Source organism: Crotalus tigris, unplaced genomic scaffold, assembly GCF_016545835.1.
Source record: "Crotalus tigris isolate CLP2741 ecotype Arizona unplaced genomic scaffold, ASM1654583v1 scf7180000019007.31208882:3723066, whole genome shotgun sequence".
NCBI classification, from domain to species: Eukaryota; Metazoa; Chordata; class Lepidosauria; order Squamata; family Viperidae; genus Crotalus; species Crotalus tigris.
This window is the reverse complement of record NW_024097321.1, coordinates 2313115-2332649: the sequence shown is the minus strand read 5'-3', so window position 1 is coordinate 2332649 and position 19535 is coordinate 2313115. Positions and strand designations below refer to the sequence as shown.

The following is a 19535-nucleotide window of genomic DNA, read 5'->3' as shown; positions in this document are numbered from 1 at the left end:
ACTAGGATGGGGATAAAAGCAAAATATACTACCAACCTTCAAAAAGGAAAAGGTGATCCTGTCAATTACCACCTGGTTAATCTAACTTCAGTCCCCTATTAAAATAATGGAAATATTGAGAGAAAAAAACCATAAAAACCCAAATATTTTTAAACATTTAGGCAGTGAAGCAATGGGTATTTAAAGTAATATTAATGCAGGTTTGATATTCTAATTTTTCAAATTATACTATAAAGATTTTACATAAAAATTATATAAATGTTTCAAATTATAATAAAAAGATTTCATATTTCTAGTTTACAAATATATATGTGGTACAAAAATGATTACAGATAGTCTTTGCTTACTGACCTTAATTGGGACCTCCAAATCTGTTGCTAAGTGAAAAACCACATGATTGCAATGGACTCACAACTTCACTTCCATTTTAAGTAAATCTCTGCAGTCACTGAGTGAGACATCACACAACAGTGACTTACGATTTCACATCTGCGTTTTCTATTCTGCCAGTTATGAAGCATACAAATGGCAATCATGTGATTGTGGGATGGCTGTGACAGTCATAAATGAAAGGATGGATTATAAAACTGTTTTTTTTTCAACCATTGTAATTTCAAATGGCTGCTAAATGAGGCAGTCGGTAAGCAAAGTCTACCTTCATACTGAATTAAAAACTATGCTATATCAATTAGTTGCCTAGTTAATTGCAACAAAGTTAGTATTTCAGGTGGAAAGGGACGCTTTAAAGGGCTATTATGGAGATCATTTATTTTTATCATTCATCCATTAGAAAAATAAAGCAATAAGGGCTTATTAAATTTGCAGTGTTTCAACAGATTTAGATACTGAGAACTACGAGAATGAAGTAGCATTAATAACTAATTTAGAGGAACTAAATTGGAGAGCAGACTAGTTTTAAAGGAGCAAAACTCTGAAGTAATAATCTAAACATATATACACTTTGAAATGATCATCATCACCAAACCTTCACATACCACTAGAACATGTTAGACTATTGAATTTTTCTGGAATTTTGTTCCCAGATTTACAAATTTTAAGATTAAAAATTAACAGTACAATGTTACAATACATATTGACGAACATCATGATGTTAAGGACAGATATAAAATAACTGTTATTTTAAACCCATTTCCCTATTTTGACTGTTTAACTGAACAAACATACATAGCATTTCTGACACACTGGCTTACAATTACAGACTCATTTTTAATATCTCCTGATCTTTACTGGCGCTTAGAAATTGTCCCCAAAGAGCCAGTTAGGTTATAATCCATGCCTTAAACTAAATGGGGAAACTATCAGTAAGCAGAACTTTGCTGAAAGGCATAAAAGAAAGGAAGCAATTACTTACAAAGAATTCTTCCAGAATGGGCTTTTATTGTATAATTTCCTAGCTATTTCGTATTTTAATAGGACTATGTATATTATTTTCCTATATCTACGGAAGAAGGAAAAATGTCCTGTTATCTGATGATACCAGAAACCCTCTGCTGTGATCAGACAGTAAGGCATCCCTTGAATATTAGTTCTCATTGGGAAGCCTTACAATGACAAATCATCATTTTAGTATCATACAAACCACATCTTATTCAAACTTAATTAAATATCCACGTGTGACCATTTAAAGATAAGTTTTAATAAGTTTGTGTTTTTGGGTTAATTTTCAGTTAATATAGATTTGAATTTATTTTTTAAAAAAATCTTTGGAAGTCTTTAAAATGTTTAGTTAGTATTGACTTTATGAGAAATATCTAGAAAGCTCAGAAACTACTGCCCAAATGTAATCAAAAGACTATTAATCTTAGCTTCGTCATATGCAGTGTTATCAGAACACATGCTGATTTCACTGTAAGCCTTTATCTGAATTTACAACTATCAACACAAAAATATACAATTCTATTATTTATCCCAGCAATAAATATATTTTACTGGCTAAAACCAGTAATTGATCAATATTATGAGACTTCATTCAAAAGAAAGATTTAATGCTGATTTCATCTCTATTTTGGGGAGAGGAAAAAGAAAAACAATTACATCACAGATTATCTATTTCTTTTAGAAAATTTTAGTTTAACACAGATTAAGTTGCAAGTTAAGGAAATTATTCAGTGATAATATAGCCATATTAAATTGATCTGGTACTGTATTCTTGAGATAGTTGGTACTGAAAGGAGATTTGAGAAGCATACAAAGGAAGAATAGCAAAGAAGAATAGTTTATTGATTAGTCAACTAAAACCAGGTTAGAGTACAGAAAACGTAGATCAGAAAAAATAGTGGTAACAATTGAGGGAAGAGAGCCCCAAATGACCACATCAAAAGACTAAACTAAGAAGTTGATTTCTGAGTGACTTCAAATTCTTTCTTCAGTTTTCATGTGGGAACCAGTTATAAATGTGAAATTTCTTTACAACATCCAATAAAGGCAAAAAAGTAAAATTATAGCAAGAAAAAAATGTCCAACAGAAATTAAAATAAGATGACACCTGAACTCAATTTTAAATAACAAATTTATTAACATTTTCTTAGTTGTGTTTGACCTACACACTTCTGCCTAAAAATGCTAATATGCACTACTATGACAGAAAAATAGAGAAAAAATATTGTTATCAGCATAAGGTGCTTAAAATAAATCCATTCATTTATAGCAAGCAAATATTTTATTTCTCTTATATACCCTTACTTATAATCAATGACTTTTTGTGTTAAATAAAACTATATATATTAAACTATATATATATTAAACCTCAGAAAACATATATATATATAACTATATATAAAACACACACACACACACACACTATATACATATATATATTTGTTTTCTGAGGTTTTCGTGGGTGTTTGTGTGTAGGTCTTTGGTTATTCGGGTTTTCTCCCGCGTCAAATTGGATATATATAGAAAGAGCCTGTGGCCTAGAGGTTAATACAGCTGCCTAATATGCACACAGTCCAGGCTCGAATCTCAGAAGGATAAGTTTGGCTGAAGAGAGTTAAGAAACTCGAAATAGCTATCCCATTCTCCCTTAATTCTTTGTTAGCATTCCAAATTTTATAGTATGTATGTATGTATGTATGTATGTATGTATGTATGTATGTATGTATGTATGTATATAAACTATGTTATGTACTTAGTAATACTATAAAAGATATTATTGGTACTGGAATTAATAAAATGTTTGATATTTAAAATATAACAAATTAATATTGTTGGCAGATATGAAAAATGATCAATGAACTCACCTGAGGAATCATTGATCAAGGGAAAATCCTTATATTAATGTTATAAAACATAAAAAGAATTCACATAGCTATAAAAAGCTGTACTATTACTGTACTTCACTTAAATGAAACAAATGTAAAGGTTTGGGATTCACATTTTTCCTTCTTTTGAAATCTAGAAATAGGAGGAGTAAAAATATACAAGGAGTTTGACAAAATTTTAATATACCAGAAGAATACAACTCTAATCAGGATTCTTTTTTTTATAAAAACATGAGTTAAAAATTTGCAGTAATTAAATATAGTGGCTTTCAGAATGTTCATAAGAAATTTAAACTATTCTCTTGAAATATTCATAGTGGCATGCTGAGCTGTACAGTATAGGAAATCTCAGGTAGCAAGAATTTATGCAGTACAGCCAGTGGCATTTAAGGAAAACAATTAAAAAAGCAATAAATGCCTTATTGAACATTCAGCCATCGAAAAGTAGCATTAAGGTACAGAGGTTCCAATATGACAATTCTCTATTCATCTTGTCAATCTCAATTTAGATTACTAATTTTTACTTAGTGTTCTTATAGTATTTTTTAAATTTTGCATTAATGCTTATTAAAATGTTGATGTCACAGAAACCCTATTGCAATATATTCATGGAAGATTTTTATTGTAAAGTACTAGAAGGACTCAGCTTAGTGACCTGACTTATTCTCAGAAAAGCAGAAAAGAGAAACATTCAGAGTTCTTGATCAACATTATGGGATGGTTCCTACCATATTACTCTGAGACTGTGTGGCCCCATACATTGTAATGCCATTTGACGGAGCTGCTGGCTGAGGGGTATCTGGTTGGATAAATCCTCTTCGGTCAATTAAACTATAGAATAAATACAAAGTTGCATTACAAATAATTCTTATCAGATAATAATGAAGCTAACTTTAGGACAAATAATTCCATACAACAACATGAAGAATTTATGGAAGTAACTTGAGTTCAAAAAAATAAATTAGCTTCTTAGAATGCAGTTGCATGCACAAGTTTAGGCACTTCTGGCAGAATTGTATATTTCAATGAATTTTTAAGTTGGCAAAACCTATACATGGTACAAAATTAATCACATATTCTTTTTGCAGATTTGCTCTTTATTATTGCCTTATAGCACCTTATGAGAGGTAGATAAAAACAATGTAAGGAAAAAACTATTTTAATTTCCAAAATGTTTGCCCTCATAATTTATATAAAGTGATCATTCTAAGTCAATAGGAAACATATTTTATTCATCTGCTGCATGTCCCTGCAAGGTTATTAATACTAATACTAACTAGTTTGCTGTTGCTGTACAGTATGTACTGAATATAAATACATTTGAAAATAAATGTCCAAATCAAATTAACACTTCTGCTTAGAATATTATGTTTTCAAAAATATTGCTAGACACTTTTAAATTGTAATCATTCACAGCTGGACAGTGAACCAAAAAATTATTGAAGACAACAAAACCCTAGCTGATTAATTTTTCCATAAAGCTTTAGTTAGTTTTTGCTGTAGCAAATTCATTAGTTGTGCTTAGATTGGTATACTATAATTTTCCCAGTGTCTTATTAGTTGCACACCATAAAATTACATACCAAAGAATTCAAAGGTCATATGACACCTATACAGTGGTGGGATTCAGCCGGTTCGCATAGTTCGGCAGAACCAATACCTAATTTTTTGTTGAGTTCGGCGGACCAGTTATGACAAATCTGCAAGGTGTGTTGTGCTGGTGATGCTGCCGTGAGGCATGTCACATTAGTGACACTGATGTCACACTGGTGATGACGACGATGTGAGGCGTGTCGTGCCGGTCATGACGACGAACAGATTTTACATTAGGGTAAAGAACTGGTTGTTAAATTATTTGAATCCCACCATTATACCTATAGCAATGTATGTGCTCTTGTAAGTTACATATTATTTGACTCAACAAACAGACAAAGGTACAATAAAATAGAATACTGAACAATTATATTAAATCTCTTACCTAGGAGAAAGGGGCCCGCAAAGTGCTGAGCAACAATTAACACAAATGTTGCCATAACTATAAGGATTGAAGTTTTCTTTGCTTCTTTTATTTGACCAAGATCCCTTGATCTATAAAGAAATAAATACTGGTGCATTATTCTTCGTTTTTAATAGCACTCTTCAGTTTATAAGTGTTATTTATTCTAAGAAAAAAATACCTACAGCAAAAATAAACTACATATCAAATTATGATGCTCTATGAGTTCTGACTTGAACCTGAATTTATTTTGCCCATTTTAATATATCATTTGATCCATAAAATCTCAATACATGTTTTCTGTTTCATGCTGTGAATCAGAAATGTCAAAGGAAAAAAAAAAGTATCATCTCTTCTCCAAAGAGACATTCCAGAAACATCTGGTGCTCATCTACAATAGAATAGATGGTAATGGATTCACTTCAATTTTTCTTCCTTATAAATGTGCTCTATTTCATATATCCAGTGCAGTGTAGGGTATGAGTCAAGACCTATGAATGGGCTCTCCTCTTTCCCCATTTTTTAATCTTCACAATTAAATATAGTTGAGAGACAGCGACTGACCCAAAATAATCTGCTGAAATCCATCCAAACCCAGTCCAAACTATGGAAAATGGGTATCTTTTGCAAATTTTCTTACATAAATATGGGGATCATAATTATCATTTACCAGGCATACAGATCCTAACCTATATTTTAAATATTAGAGTTTTCTGACAACTGTGTTTTTTTTAGTTATTAGTATACTGCCAAGTTTTCTGACATCTTCTTAATCTTGGGGAAAGCAAACATTATCTAGCCAAGCCAGCATCTTACTCACATTCTCTAAATTAGACAGCTTTTTTCAATTAGAATTCTGTGAGAGATTATGCCTGGGGGGAAAAAATGCAGCTTGCAGTGAGAATTTTTATATGCTACAATTCAGCTACCAGCCTACCATTTTGTTTTGCTGTTGTAAATGTTCTAAAATGTGGATTGTGTAGGTTAGAAGTTAACTGTATAATGAAGTTTTCAGTTTTTATAATTTTTTTTTTGCAGGAATTCCATGAGATCTGAAAATTATTTTGAGGGTACTTCCATGTGGAAAAAAAAGATTGAGAAAGGCTGCTCTAAATATTAGTGCTGACATTGTGGTCTTCTAGCCTAAATTCCATTTAATTAAAACAAAGTCATATTCAGTGATTTTGCTATAGAACTGTGTCTCAGCTATGTTTTGTTTCTTGCCAAGAAGCTATCAAAAAAGTACAGTCATATGCATTATACAGACAAAAATAGACAGCACACTTGAGTAAACCTTGCAACCTTTTGAAAAATAGATAAAAGCATACAGTGAAAGTGAAATACATGAAATCATTAGATGAAGAAAATTAGAGCAAGAGAGGAGAAACTTACATCCTCATTGGTTGTTTGATTGGAGCTGATCAAATAAGTATGAAAACCTGAGAGCCCGACAATGGACCAAACGGAAAAGAAACACACCACAGCTTCTAGGACAGTGATTAAATGTCAAGGCAGTATTAACTGAAAAGTCAGTGAAGATAAAGGCTATTGGCAACTAAATGAACATTCCTTCTTACAAATCAAGATTATCACTCAGGATCACTATTGTACTTGGAAACAACAGACATGCTATGTTTGCTAGCATACTGTGTTTGAGAAGTTCCTCAACATTTTCCAGAAATATTTGATTAAATTAGTAACTACACATGTAACACATACAAAAAAAACCTATAAAATGTCCAACTTCCCATCCTGTAAACTTTAAGAGTTGTGGATTTTAATTAAAACTAGTTCCGGAGACATACTGCACAACTTGCCAAAATGACAGGATTAGGATAAAATTTAGTATTCTTTAAAATTAATTGGTTGTAAAATAAGATAATCCCTTACATACGATCATATATACATACATACATACAGTTTCAAATACAGAGATCCACAAGAGGAGGCATATGAAAAAAACAGTGTCAGGCCATCGGGATTCCAGCTCTATGCCTTTGATTGGTGTATCATATACCGTATATGCCGGCGTATAAGGTGACTTCCGCAAGCGCTAAAATCGGCGCCAAAGACGGGGGTCGTCTTATATGCCGAGTCGTCTTATATGCCGGAAATACTGGTAGTTTCCGGTGTATAAGACGACGTTCTAGGAATGCGGCTCGGCGACAAAGATGGGGGTCGTCTTATACGCCGGGTCGCCTTGTACGCCGGCATATACGGTAATATGCATGCACCAAAGAGGGTAAACTACCACACAATGATACAATGCTGCATTTGTCATTATATGATGAAAGCATTAGATCCTGAGGGTACCTCTGTCTCTTGCCTTTTAATAGGAAGGAAGGAAGGAAGGAAGGAAGGAAGGAAGGAAGGAAGGAAGGAAGGAAGTGAAAGCCAAAGCTCAGTAGAGATCAAGCAAAGAGAAGAGTTAACTAAAAGAGAGAAGAGGGAAAAATCCTGTTTAGGCCTTACCAAAGGGTTAAACTCATCAGGCAAAGGGTAGTTTCAGGATAGCTTCAAAGACATCTACACTTTCTGGCAGTGATGTTTGCAGCCATTTACATCTGTACTCATTCAGTGACATCTGCTCTTCTTGGCATTCAAGCCAGGAAGACCCTCCAGTTCATACATAATTATTTGTGGGGGTGGGGGATTAATGTAGTACTTTATTGGATTAATGCAGTACTTTACCATTCAGTCAGTTTTGGTCTTCTATGAAAGGTAAACAGATGGTATGTGGGAGAAAATAAATATAGTTTATTTTAATATGACTTGACTTCCAATATATCTTCTCGGCCACACAAAACTATCATGATATATCGATCAAAGGGAACAAATAAATGAGAAGCAGAAATAATATCATAAAGGCTTTAATTTCAATGTGTTTTTCCCTTGGCTCAGCTTTTGATATGCTTCTTTATTACTGAATTGTTTTCCTTTCTAGTATTTCATTTTCTAAATAATAATAGTACAACTACAAATCTAATCTCTGAAATGTGGAATCAAAAAGATGGCAAAACAGAGGCTAAGTCTTTTTCTTGCAAATCACTGAAGGCAGTCATTCATGGAAAAATAGTACATCTTCTTGTACTGAAACTACAACTTTAAAATGCCTTTCTACAGCAGACGAGATGTTATTTGGTATTATTTCTACCTTATTTTAGATGTAATTTTTGAAATCTTGTTTGCCCAGAATTTTAAATAAATTTTGCTGAAGGAATGCACAATTAAACATTTCTCAGAGATAAGCAAAAGGAATGGAAAAGCGTAATTAGAAAGAACTGTGATTCTTTTAATTGGAGGCCACTACATTATTTACAAACAGTCTTTGAACAGAAGCTATTAGGTGTTTATACTTCAGTATTTGTGCTTAATTTAGTAATGTTTAGCCATTTTTTGACTGAAAACCTTTTATTTGCTACTTCATAATTTTCATTAATATCAGTAGCACTCAACGCTTGCTATTTTGTGGAGATGTTATCTTAGCATTTCTAAATGTATACATTGCTTAAAAATGTATTGTGCACATTATAAGAAAGCAGTGTGTATGCCTATGGGCCTTCTTCTGAATTTACAGGGTTCAAGGGATCAAATTGAAAACTCATGAATGCTAAGCATTTTTTATTCTTTACTCCAACACAGTAGCAGAATCAACTGTATCAGAACTAACTGGGGTGGATGGAAAATAGCAAGTGTCATGCAAACCTGTAATAAAGTATTACATGATCATGTTCCTAGTTTTCTGCGCATTCTAAGGGAATGCCTATTAAGTATTATAGCAGGTTTTCTTTTGAATACTTTAGCACCTAATGCAAATTATGGGGGAATTTTTATTTTACAAAGAACCGTTCTTTTGTGTGATCTATCATATTCCTATATAAATAAGCCAAGGGATAAGTCTGAAATTACAAACTGAAAACCCATTTCACTATCTCATCAAACATGTTTAAAACTGTGCTACAATAATATTTTGGCCATTAAAATTCATAGGCCAGCTTTTCCCAACCTGGGGCCTTCCTGATATGCTTGGACTTCTGCTCCCATAATTCTGAACTAACAGAGATTGGTCATGATGTTTGGGGATGTGGGGAATTAAGATGCCATTGTTTTAAAGAGCAGCTTGATGGGAAAAACAGTTATATATTACATGTGAAGCTGTTATATATTTTTACATATAAACTCACAGAAGTGAGGTACTTAAGTTTTAATTTAAAGATTTCATATCCATTAATTTAAAAAATCCATTAACTGCCAGCAGAAACCAAACCAAAGTATATCTAAATATTAATTCTTTAAAAATTATTCCAATAGAGGTAAAAGTATTTCAGTGAAAGGATATCTTGCAGGACTGTCTTTAAGTGCAGTTAAAAATCCTGTTTTCTGAGTTCCTGTAAAGATAATACATGTCAAATAGAGTGAAACTACAAGTATAAGTGAAAGTATCTGAAAATCCAACATGCAATTGTATTTTCAAAAAATCACAACACATAATTTGTTTAATCCCGCCTTAAAATGTTAATGAAACTATTCAATAAATAATAGAGAAAATAAAATCAGAATTGCATGTGCAGGATAGTTTCTCAGTAACACCAGATTAATGTCTGCAGGCATTAGTTACATATAAATAAGATACATGATTTCACTCTTTTTACTATCCTAATATGGAAACAAAATATTTCAAGCCCAGTTTTCTCCATAAAAAATGTGCTTATTTATTTTCTCTCTCACGCACACAAAAATGTTTTGGCTGGATCAGGAGAGCTTTAACTATAGTTTGACCCAAATTCCAAGCTTTTTACAAATTCCTTTGGAGATATTACTAGGAGATATGAGCAGCCAGCAGTAAATTTCAGTTTAATGCATTCAAAGCCCCAAGTCCATTACTTATTTAGTAGATTCATATTTAGCTGAAATAAAAAAGACTCTTAGCCATTCTATGAAATTCTTGAGTGGAGGGCTCTTTGAAGAACTGACCACAACAGCATTTTGGAAAACGAGAGGCTGGATTCCGCCTTTCATCTCTTTTTCCATCCATGGTAGCATCTCCCAAAATAGAATATCAAATCAGTTCATGCTACTAAATAAACAAACCACATCTACTAACATGAAACAAAACTCTAGTTCAGTGATTCTCAACCTTTCTAATGCCGTGACCCCATAATACAGGTCCCCATGTTGTGGTGACCCCCAAGTGGTGTGGCCACCAATAAGGGGAAGTAGGACAGCTAGGGAAAAGGGAAAAAAATGGTGGACAGCATGGTTTGGCGACCCCCGTGAAATGGTCATTCGACCCCAAATGGGGTCCCGACCCACAGGTTTAGTAAGCAACCACTTGCTTACTAAAGGCGGAAGCTAGTTGCTTCCGCCTTTAGTAAGCAAGTATATCATATGATTTTTGTATAGGTATGTTATTTAACTTTATAACCACCATTTGGTCTTCACAACAGGTTTGTGACATAGACTGGGCTGAATGAATTTGGTAAAAGATTACCCAATAGTTTCCATCCTCAAGTGGTAACTTGAAGATGGTCTTTTTTCTTTCAGTCCAGGTACTCAAAGCACTACACCATACTGACTGTTTATTTGATTAACTATGAACCTGAACTAGAATTTGTTAAGATCTTTAAGACAGCTCCTCTAAAGTGTCAGGGACCTTAATTTCTACTGAAAGTTTACCACTCATGAAAAGAGCCTGAAGAAAACTGACAATAGCCAATTATTATTTTATATAACCTAATTTAAAAAGAAACTGTTCTATATAAAGGCTACACATGATTAAGAAATAACAAAAAAAAAAAAACAGTTGGCAAGGATCTGAATTAACAAGACTCTTTGAGAGCTGGAATTATGTTGAATGTCAAACAAGGAATACGATGGGGGGGGCGTTCTATAAGGATACAGATATCCTAATAGATCAAGATTAAAGTTAAAATTTAATTCTCAAGAAAATGGCTACATACATAATCTGATTTTACTAGCATACTTACGATGGATGATGTGGGTAATAACGAATGCAAATATAAAAACTGTCAGAAATGACAGAGATAAAATAAACATATAAAAAAATCTGTAGTTTCTTTTCCCCACACAGTTGCCTACCCAGGGACAATGATGATCAAACCGTTCTGAAAGAGAATGTAGAAGAAAAAAGGGAATTCAATTAGGAAGAAATTAGCTTAACTTATTCTTTATTACAAAGTTCTCATTAACATGTGATTTGTTACATATATTATATGTCACAATTGTAGTTTTATAAAGTAGTCTTAAACAATATTTCACTCCTGTGCAAGCCTTCTCAAACCAACCTATATATTTCATTTTTTGTTTTATTTGCTTTATGTAATATTAAGCAGGTCTTTCGCTTACCTAGTCCCTGGGTATATATACCAACACTGTTCATTTTTTTGAATTTACAAATTCCCTTTTGCTTAGATGAATTAAATGTGCTCGCTGTATAAGTTCTGAAACAATCTTCTGATGATCTTTGATGGGTAGCAGAATTTTTACTTCACTTTCAGATTTTGGCAAGCATTTGTTTGGTTAACTAAATCATCTCTTTTCAATAACTATTTTTGTTATTTATTTTATTATTTTCCTCCTAAAAAATACACTGAATATTTAGGGTAACTGTCTATAAATATTTTAAGCAAGCAAATTAAACTTTATTGAAATGATCAATTTTTATTAAGATGTTAGCTAACTACTTAAATTCAACAGCTTTGCTCCAGATTTCCTATAGTATTGCTAAGAAACTTGGGAACATGTATCTTAGGTCTTGCGATGTAGACATTATTAATAATGAAACATCTTGAGCTGATTCTGCAGCTGTCATATTAGTTAAAGCAGAATACTCTTAGGTAGGTAGATAAAGATTGGGAAAGGTGAAGGTATTCTTTTGGCGAGGCCCAGGTGGACAGTTTTTGCTGTGGCATTTACTCTTTGGAAGATCATTACCATCCCATCCTCCCAAGATGAGATTAGCCCCCAACCCAAGGTGGAAAGGCCCTTTATTAGGCCTGGGGATTCCATGGCTATATAAATTAAATAAACAGACAGCCCTTTTCTGAAAATTCTGTTTTCAGAAGGTAGAGTTAGGCTATCTCCTAACTGACTGATTAGATGAACAGATCTGGCTTTTGTTTACAAATATTCTAACAGCATTCTTTAAAACCATTGTTAGAAAATATTCTGCCACAGAAAACACAAGGACTTTTGTGTGAAATACCAAAAACCTGGCTAATTCAATGAGCTTCATTCACATTTGTGCCCATTGGCAGTATGCCTTCTTGTTGTTTTCTCTGAAGCCCTATGATTTTAATGTATGACTGCATCCATTGGTCATTCTTCATTTACATGTTTCTCTACATAGCTAATCTGTATAATGTCAGTTGTGTTTACATTTTTTCATTATATTACTAAAACTCAGAAAATCTAGAAGTATAAATTAAACTCCTACTTCAGTAACTTGATCAGAACCAGACAATTTGGTGCCTTCCAAGTTGCAATAATTCCTCATCACTAACCTTTGTGGCTAGCACTAGGGACAAGCATGTGGATGCCCACCTTGCGTTACTTCTCACCTTGATTATTCTGGATTTAGATTTTTGCCACCCAAATAAACTTCTACATACATACAAATTAAAGTTCATTCAGGGTCTGAATGAGGTAGGATCACCTGGCCAAATTTGATTAGGTTTGGAAGTTAATCAGAATCAGGACTGCTTAATACATGAATGGACAAGGACTCAGGGTTGTCAGCTAGACTGGGGAATTTAAACGAACAGTCCCAGAAGAAGGCACTGATAAACTACTTCAGTATAGTTACTGAAGAAAATGACATGGGTATGTCCATGAAGGGATCTTTTTTTGCATTTTTTTTTACCCAAAAGTGTGTATACCCTTTTTAATCATAGGCGCCCCAAACCATTATAATGTAAAAAAAAATTCATGTTTTGGGTTATAAAATTAAGTATTATGCCTTTTCGGTTACCTTTTGTACTAAAGCAAATATTGCTTTATTGGAATGTATATTATCTTTAGCTCCTGGGGAGGAAAGCTATGGCAAATCTAGACAGCATACTAAAAAGCAGAGATATCACCCTGCTCACAAAAGTACGTATAGTCAAGGCCATGGTTTCCCCAGTTGCAATGTATGGCTGTGAAAGTTGAACCATAAGAAAGGCTGAGTGCAAAAGAATTGAAGCCTTTGAACTATGGTGCTGGAGAAGACTCCTGCGAGTCCCCTGGACTGCAAGGCGATCAAACCGGTCAGTCCTAGAGGAGATCAACCCTGACTGTTCCTTAGAAGGCCAGATCCTGAAGTTGAAACTCAAGTACTTTGGTCACCTAATGAGAAGGAAGGACTCACTGGAGAAGAGCCTAATGCTGGGAAAGATTGAGGGCAATAGAAGGAGGGGACGACAGAGAATGAGATGGCTGGATGGAGTCACTGAAGCAATAGGCGTGAGCTTAAATGGACTCCAGAAGATGGTAGAGGACAGGAAGGCCTAGAGGAACGTTGTCCATGGGGTCGCAATGGGTTGGACATGACTTCGCAACTAACAACAACAATGCCTCAGCTTGTTAACACATTTCTTAAAACGTTAAGTTTGGACATTTCACTTTGAACCAACGTTAAGAGCAGCAATTGCATTTCAAGCTGAAAGGAAGCTTGAGGTGATCAAATAGCAAACCTGAAATTACATATTCGAATCTGGGATGTATAAACAGAGAAGTGTAAACACTGACAGTTTACCTTCGGTTGTACCAGTTTGACAAGACAGCAAAGCTGTACTTTAATAATGAGAAATACCAAATGAATATAATGACCAGCAATATATCAATTCTCTGCCACAGCTATCTAGACTAGTATGGATTTGTTTTTTTTTTGTTGTTTTTTTTACTCACCTACACAGTTATCACAAAGGCTGCAATGTGAGGCACGGGGTGGACGGAAAATCTTGCAGGTGAAACAGTATTTTAATTTCACTGCCTGACCATTAATGATTATTTCTTTTGTTCTGGGAGGGGGACGATATCCTCCTGCATTAGAGCCATTTGCAATGTCTAAACAAGGAAATAACATAAACATAAAAACACTGAATGCTTTTTACTGTGGGTAAAATATTATTGTAATATAAATTAGAAACACCTAAATAAAATTAGTTGTGTCTTGTAAATCATTTATTATTAAGAAGTCAATAAGTAACAAACCAAATGCTACTATCTTATATCACATTGAATATGCAACTTTCTCTTCCAATTATATGCTCATATTTTCAAAGCTACAAATAATAACTCTTCCATCTGCACAGTAACAAGGAAGATGACAAACACAAAAATATGGTTTTAAAAAAAATAAGGAGAGAAAGGGGAAAACAAATCAACCAGGCTTTTAGTGAGAATATTAATGTATATAACTATTGTTAATAATATACTTTAGTATAATAAGACTGCTTGGATGTGATTTTCCATATGGCTTTTCCCATATGAAAAAGTATATTAATTGTCAATGATTCTGGAGAATCTGCAATGAGATTGAACTTTAAGTGTTATGTATTTTGTTTCATACATACTACTTCCCTTCAGATTTGCTGCTTTTTCTCTGTTCTTTGCCTTTACCGATTCATAGCTTCTTCCCTCTAACTGCGCCTCTCTGTTTAGCATCCCTTATTCTCCCATTCAACAGCCTGTTAAATGTCTGACTTCTTTCCAAATTCTGCCAGTTCCCAATTTTGCCTATTTCCCACCCTTTTTATTTTGCTTGCTTGATGTTTTCATAGGTAAACAAAGTAGCTTTATGATTCATTCATTCATCTTCTACTCCCTTTTATGGCTAATATTTTTCCTACTTTATTTCCCTGATGTCTTATGTGAATCTGGCTTAACTAACTCTTTTTCAAGTTGTTTTTTAAATTACTATGCCTCTTTGCTGTCCTATATTAATCACTTGTCCTTTCCTTTCTCTCTCTCTTTCTCATTTAAATATATTCAAAGTTCAATTTCTTATCTTTCATTCTTTTTTTAAAATTATATTTTTTATTGATTTTTTACACAAGCATAAGTCATTCAGTAGTTGGTAAACAGTGTGATGTCTGGGTTACATTTGTAAAAACAGTCCTTAACAATTGATTTCTATAGTCTGTATTCCATATATTAATTTTGTTTACTTTCCTCTTTCCCTGAAATATCCTTTTTTTTGCAAACATTATGTTAATATAATTCTTGTTGTTTTAATAAATGACAATTTAGTATATATTTTTCCAATATTCCTAAAAAATAATCATCATATTAATACATTTCTCTTCTTTCCATTTATTTGGTTTGCCTTATCATCAATCCTGTTACAGCCCTTATTTTAGTTTATTTCTCCCACCAAATTCTAAATATTTTTAGTGGGTAAAGGTTTTCTCAGCGATTAGTTACATTTACATTGACAGACTTGATTCTATTTTTTCCGTATAAGCCATCTCACATTTTTACGTTTCTTAAGTATTAAATATAAGAGTAAAAAGAAAGGGGAAAAGAAAAGGAATGAAAAAGAAATAAAAAATAAAAAGAATAGATGAAAGCAGTACCGTAATAATGGAACATAGAAAATAACATAATACTTAAAATATATACCCCTCCTAGATTAATAGTATTTATTTTCTCGAATTTCTTATTCTTTTTAATCATAGTTAAGAATATGTTTAATCTTTAAACATCCTATTCAATAAATCTAGTCATCTAATCCCTTAACTCTAATTCAAAACATTTTATATGTATATATATATATATATATATATATATATATATATATATATATATATATACTTTTCTTGAGTTCAGTCACCTATAAATATCTAAAGCATTTCATCCTTCTTAAAGTGTTCCAATATTCCTAAACAATAATCATCATATTAATACATTTCTTTTCTTTTCAGTCATTTGTGCCTTATCATCGATCCTGTTACAATCCTTATTTTAGTTTATTTCTCCTGCCAACTTCTGAATATTCTTACTGGTAAAGGTTTTCGCAACGATTAGTTACATTTATATTGACAGACTTAATTCTATTTTTCCATATAAGCCATCTCATATTTTTATGTATCTTAAATAATGGATATAAGAATAAAAAAAGAATAAAAAAAAAGAATGAAAAAGAAACAATAAAAAATAAGAGAAAAAAGCGGAACATAGGAAATAATGTAGTACTTAGAATATATATCACTCCTAGATTAATAGTATTTATTTTCTCAAATTCTGATCTTTTATTCTAATGTATCATCTCTTTGCTCACTATCCCAATGTATTAATATATAGGTTGCAAATTCCCACCCCGAAGAAGAAAAACTGCAGATCAAATCCAGGCAGAACTCTTAGGGTCTAATTTACAAAAAGAGCCATGGAGAGAATTGCCTGCAACGTTAAATTTGGTATAATCTGAGGATATGCAACCAGACCAACAGCCTGTTTCAAATTACCAAATTTTGCTCTGTTTTTTTTAAAATATTTCAAATATTTGCATTAGCCTGTTATTTCAAGCAACTGAGTTTTTCCACTATTTTTCTAAAAATTTAAAATTATTCCAGTCTTCAGTGTTTTTTTCCAGATTTGTAAGTTTCACTAGCAGATGAAAAAACATTGCTTGATTTTTAGGTGCTCTGGTGTAAGATGTCATTGAACTGCTTTTTAAGTATGACATTTAGGAGATTTAAGTATGACATTTAGGAGACTTATATCTTATTTGGTATGCTCTAAATCAGGGGTGTCAAACTGCCGGCTCGCAGGCCGGATGTATCATGGTGAAACCACGCCCACCCCATTGCCGACAATGGCAAAAAAGTCATGATACGTCGTGACACGTCACATGATGTTGTGAGTTTGACACCCCTGCTCTAAACAGATAAAGGCAAGGGTCTCTTTAAAAGCAAAAAGCTGTCAAGGTGGCTGTAGCAGAGTGAACTGTGCACTAATCTCAACAAAGTTGCATCTGCTTTAAGAAGTTTACTCACACTATAGTGTGCTGTGTCTTCTTAATGTAACTACAGGTAGTCCTTGACTTACAACCAAAAATTGAGCCCAAACTTTCCACTGCTAAGTAAAACAGTAGATAAATGAATTTTGCCCCATTTTACTATCTTTCTTACCATAAATGTTCAGTGAATCACTTCAGTTACATTAGTAACACGGTTGTTAAATATATCTGGCTTCTTGATTGACTTTGCATGTCAGAAAGACACACAAGGTGATCACATGACCCTGGGACATTACAACCAGGATAATTACAGGCCAGTTGGCAAACATCCAAAGTTGATCAGTTGACCATAGGGATGCTGCAATGGTTATAAGCATAAAACGTACTTTTCCAGTGCCACTGTAACTTTAACAGTCACTAAATGAATGACTGTAAGTCAAGACTGCCTGTATATCTTTTTTTCAGGCTGGCAAAAAAAAAGCAGCTATTTAACAAACAGCAGAGACATATTACGTTCCTAGAAAATTTGAAGTGCTTTTTTATAATTTTGAAATGAAATGTCCATATAGAAAAGATGCAATTACTTTTATATTCATTATGTAATAATATAAATATGTCAATCCACAGATGTAATGTGCTTTGCTAATATGGTCTATTTTGTAATGCCAAACAATTATTAAAGAAAAAAATAGTAACCTTTCTAATAAAGATTTTTAAAACAAAAGTTGCATTCTGCATCATTAGCTAATTTACAAAGACGTTTAAAAATATTTATGTTATTCTGGGATGAGAAGGAAATCTTCATCAATTGTGTAATAATTCACTTAAAATCAACTGTAACACAGTCGAATCACTACCCTGCACAATTAAGTTACTACATCCCAGTCATGAACCAATGCAAGTATTAAATGAAGACTAAAGATCAAGATAATATATGGGTGGAACAATTATTTCATCATTGAGCAAAGAATCATGGAAAAAAGCCTACAGGAACTATTTTCTCTGTCAATGCTGTCCACTGGAAATTCTGACTAATTTTTGTTTTTTCCCCCTTAAAACTTTGGCAATCTTCTCGTGGAATATCTCAGGAAAGAATACCAGGCCAAAGACTCTGCTTTTATGAATTATGTTACCAGGTTTGATATAGTTTTATTCCAGAAAAACAGGTGAATTGCTCTTAGATGGAGACAAGTCCTTTTCAATGGAACAGGACAGAGCAAACTGTGGGGTGGGCGGGGGAGGGGGATCTAAGTTTATATATTTCAACTAAATTGTAGAACTAGATCCATTGGAGCATTATGCAAAACCTGTATTATTAAAATTTAGCACTGTAGACAAGAATTCATTTTGGCTCCTTTCCTCTTCAATTTAAACATCAACCCTGTTGTAGCCAAAATAATTTAAAGCATTATTTTCCAAAACTAGCCAACAAATATATTGCAATCTTATTTTGGCAATTGTATTTTATGATGTAGTGGTTATATTTGCACATGTCATTTGGATGAAAATGAGCTCTAAGTGCCTTAGCCATTTATTGATCTGTACTTCACATTAACTATAATAAAATAAGTAGCTTAACTTTTGCAAAGCAACAATGAAGGCTAATTCACCAAAGCAAGCCAAAATATTTAAATATTTGGAATTGGTTTTTCATAGTTTTATTAAATGCAATGCATATCAAAATTATGTAACCCAAAATGCACAAAAACCAATGATATCTGTTTAATTATAATCAAAACAGGTATGTGGATTTTTATTATTCCTTGCTAGTTATTTTTTCTCTGCTGATTATGTTTTTTTAAATAGACAGGCTACTCACTGCAGATAATTCTAAATCAATATGGGAAAACACCCCTGTAAAAATTGCAAGAATGGATTCTTATCCATCTAAAAAAGGGCTATGATCAAACACTTCTGCATTCAAGCAACATGCTAGAGATTTTGAAGCACTACCCAGGAACAAATCTTGAGTAGTCTCTTTTTTTAGGCTGCCAAGATATTTAAAATTAAACCAAATAACTGTCTTTAAACGTCTGAAAAACACTAGCATTATGACATTTCAACTTCTTCTCAGCACTATTTTTGAAAGCAGATACAAACTATCCTTGTGGAGAAGAATCCAAGCAATCTCGTTATTATTATACTGCACTGTATATCAGAATGCAAGGGCCCAATTTCTAATTCCTTATCTGGTGAATAATTCAGTTCTGTTTTATGCTTAGTTATTTTTTATCAGACCAGTGAAAATCTATTTCCTTCAATATGACTAAATTATATTATAAAATCTGTAAAACTA

General features: G+C 32.9%; 1 protein-coding gene across 5 annotated transcripts in view; it reads right to left on the bottom strand.

Annotated features, from left to right (window-relative positions):
• Positions 1 to 19535, bottom strand: part of ZDHHC14 (zinc finger DHHC-type palmitoyltransferase 14) — a 52186-nt gene that overhangs the window by 8435 nt on the left and 24216 nt on the right. For 3 of the 5 annotated variants that reach the window (XM_039358238.1, XM_039358237.1, XM_039358236.1), the window contains exons 3-8: positions 14188 to 14346; positions 11268 to 11405; positions 9620 to 9668; positions 6673 to 6775; positions 5263 to 5372; positions 4013 to 4115 (exon numbers count right to left, since the gene is read on the bottom strand). In XM_039358238.1, coding sequence (XP_039214172.1) covers positions 4013 to 4115; positions 5263 to 5372; positions 6673 to 6775; positions 9620 to 9668; positions 11268 to 11405; positions 14188 to 14346 — 662 coding nt within the window. Of the gene's footprint in view, positions 1 to 36; positions 96 to 4012; positions 4116 to 5262; positions 5373 to 6672; positions 6776 to 9619; positions 9669 to 11267; positions 11406 to 14187; positions 14347 to 19535 lie in introns of all 5 variants that reach the window. The other 2 variants (XM_039358239.1, XM_039358240.1) reach the window with 1 other exon arrangement.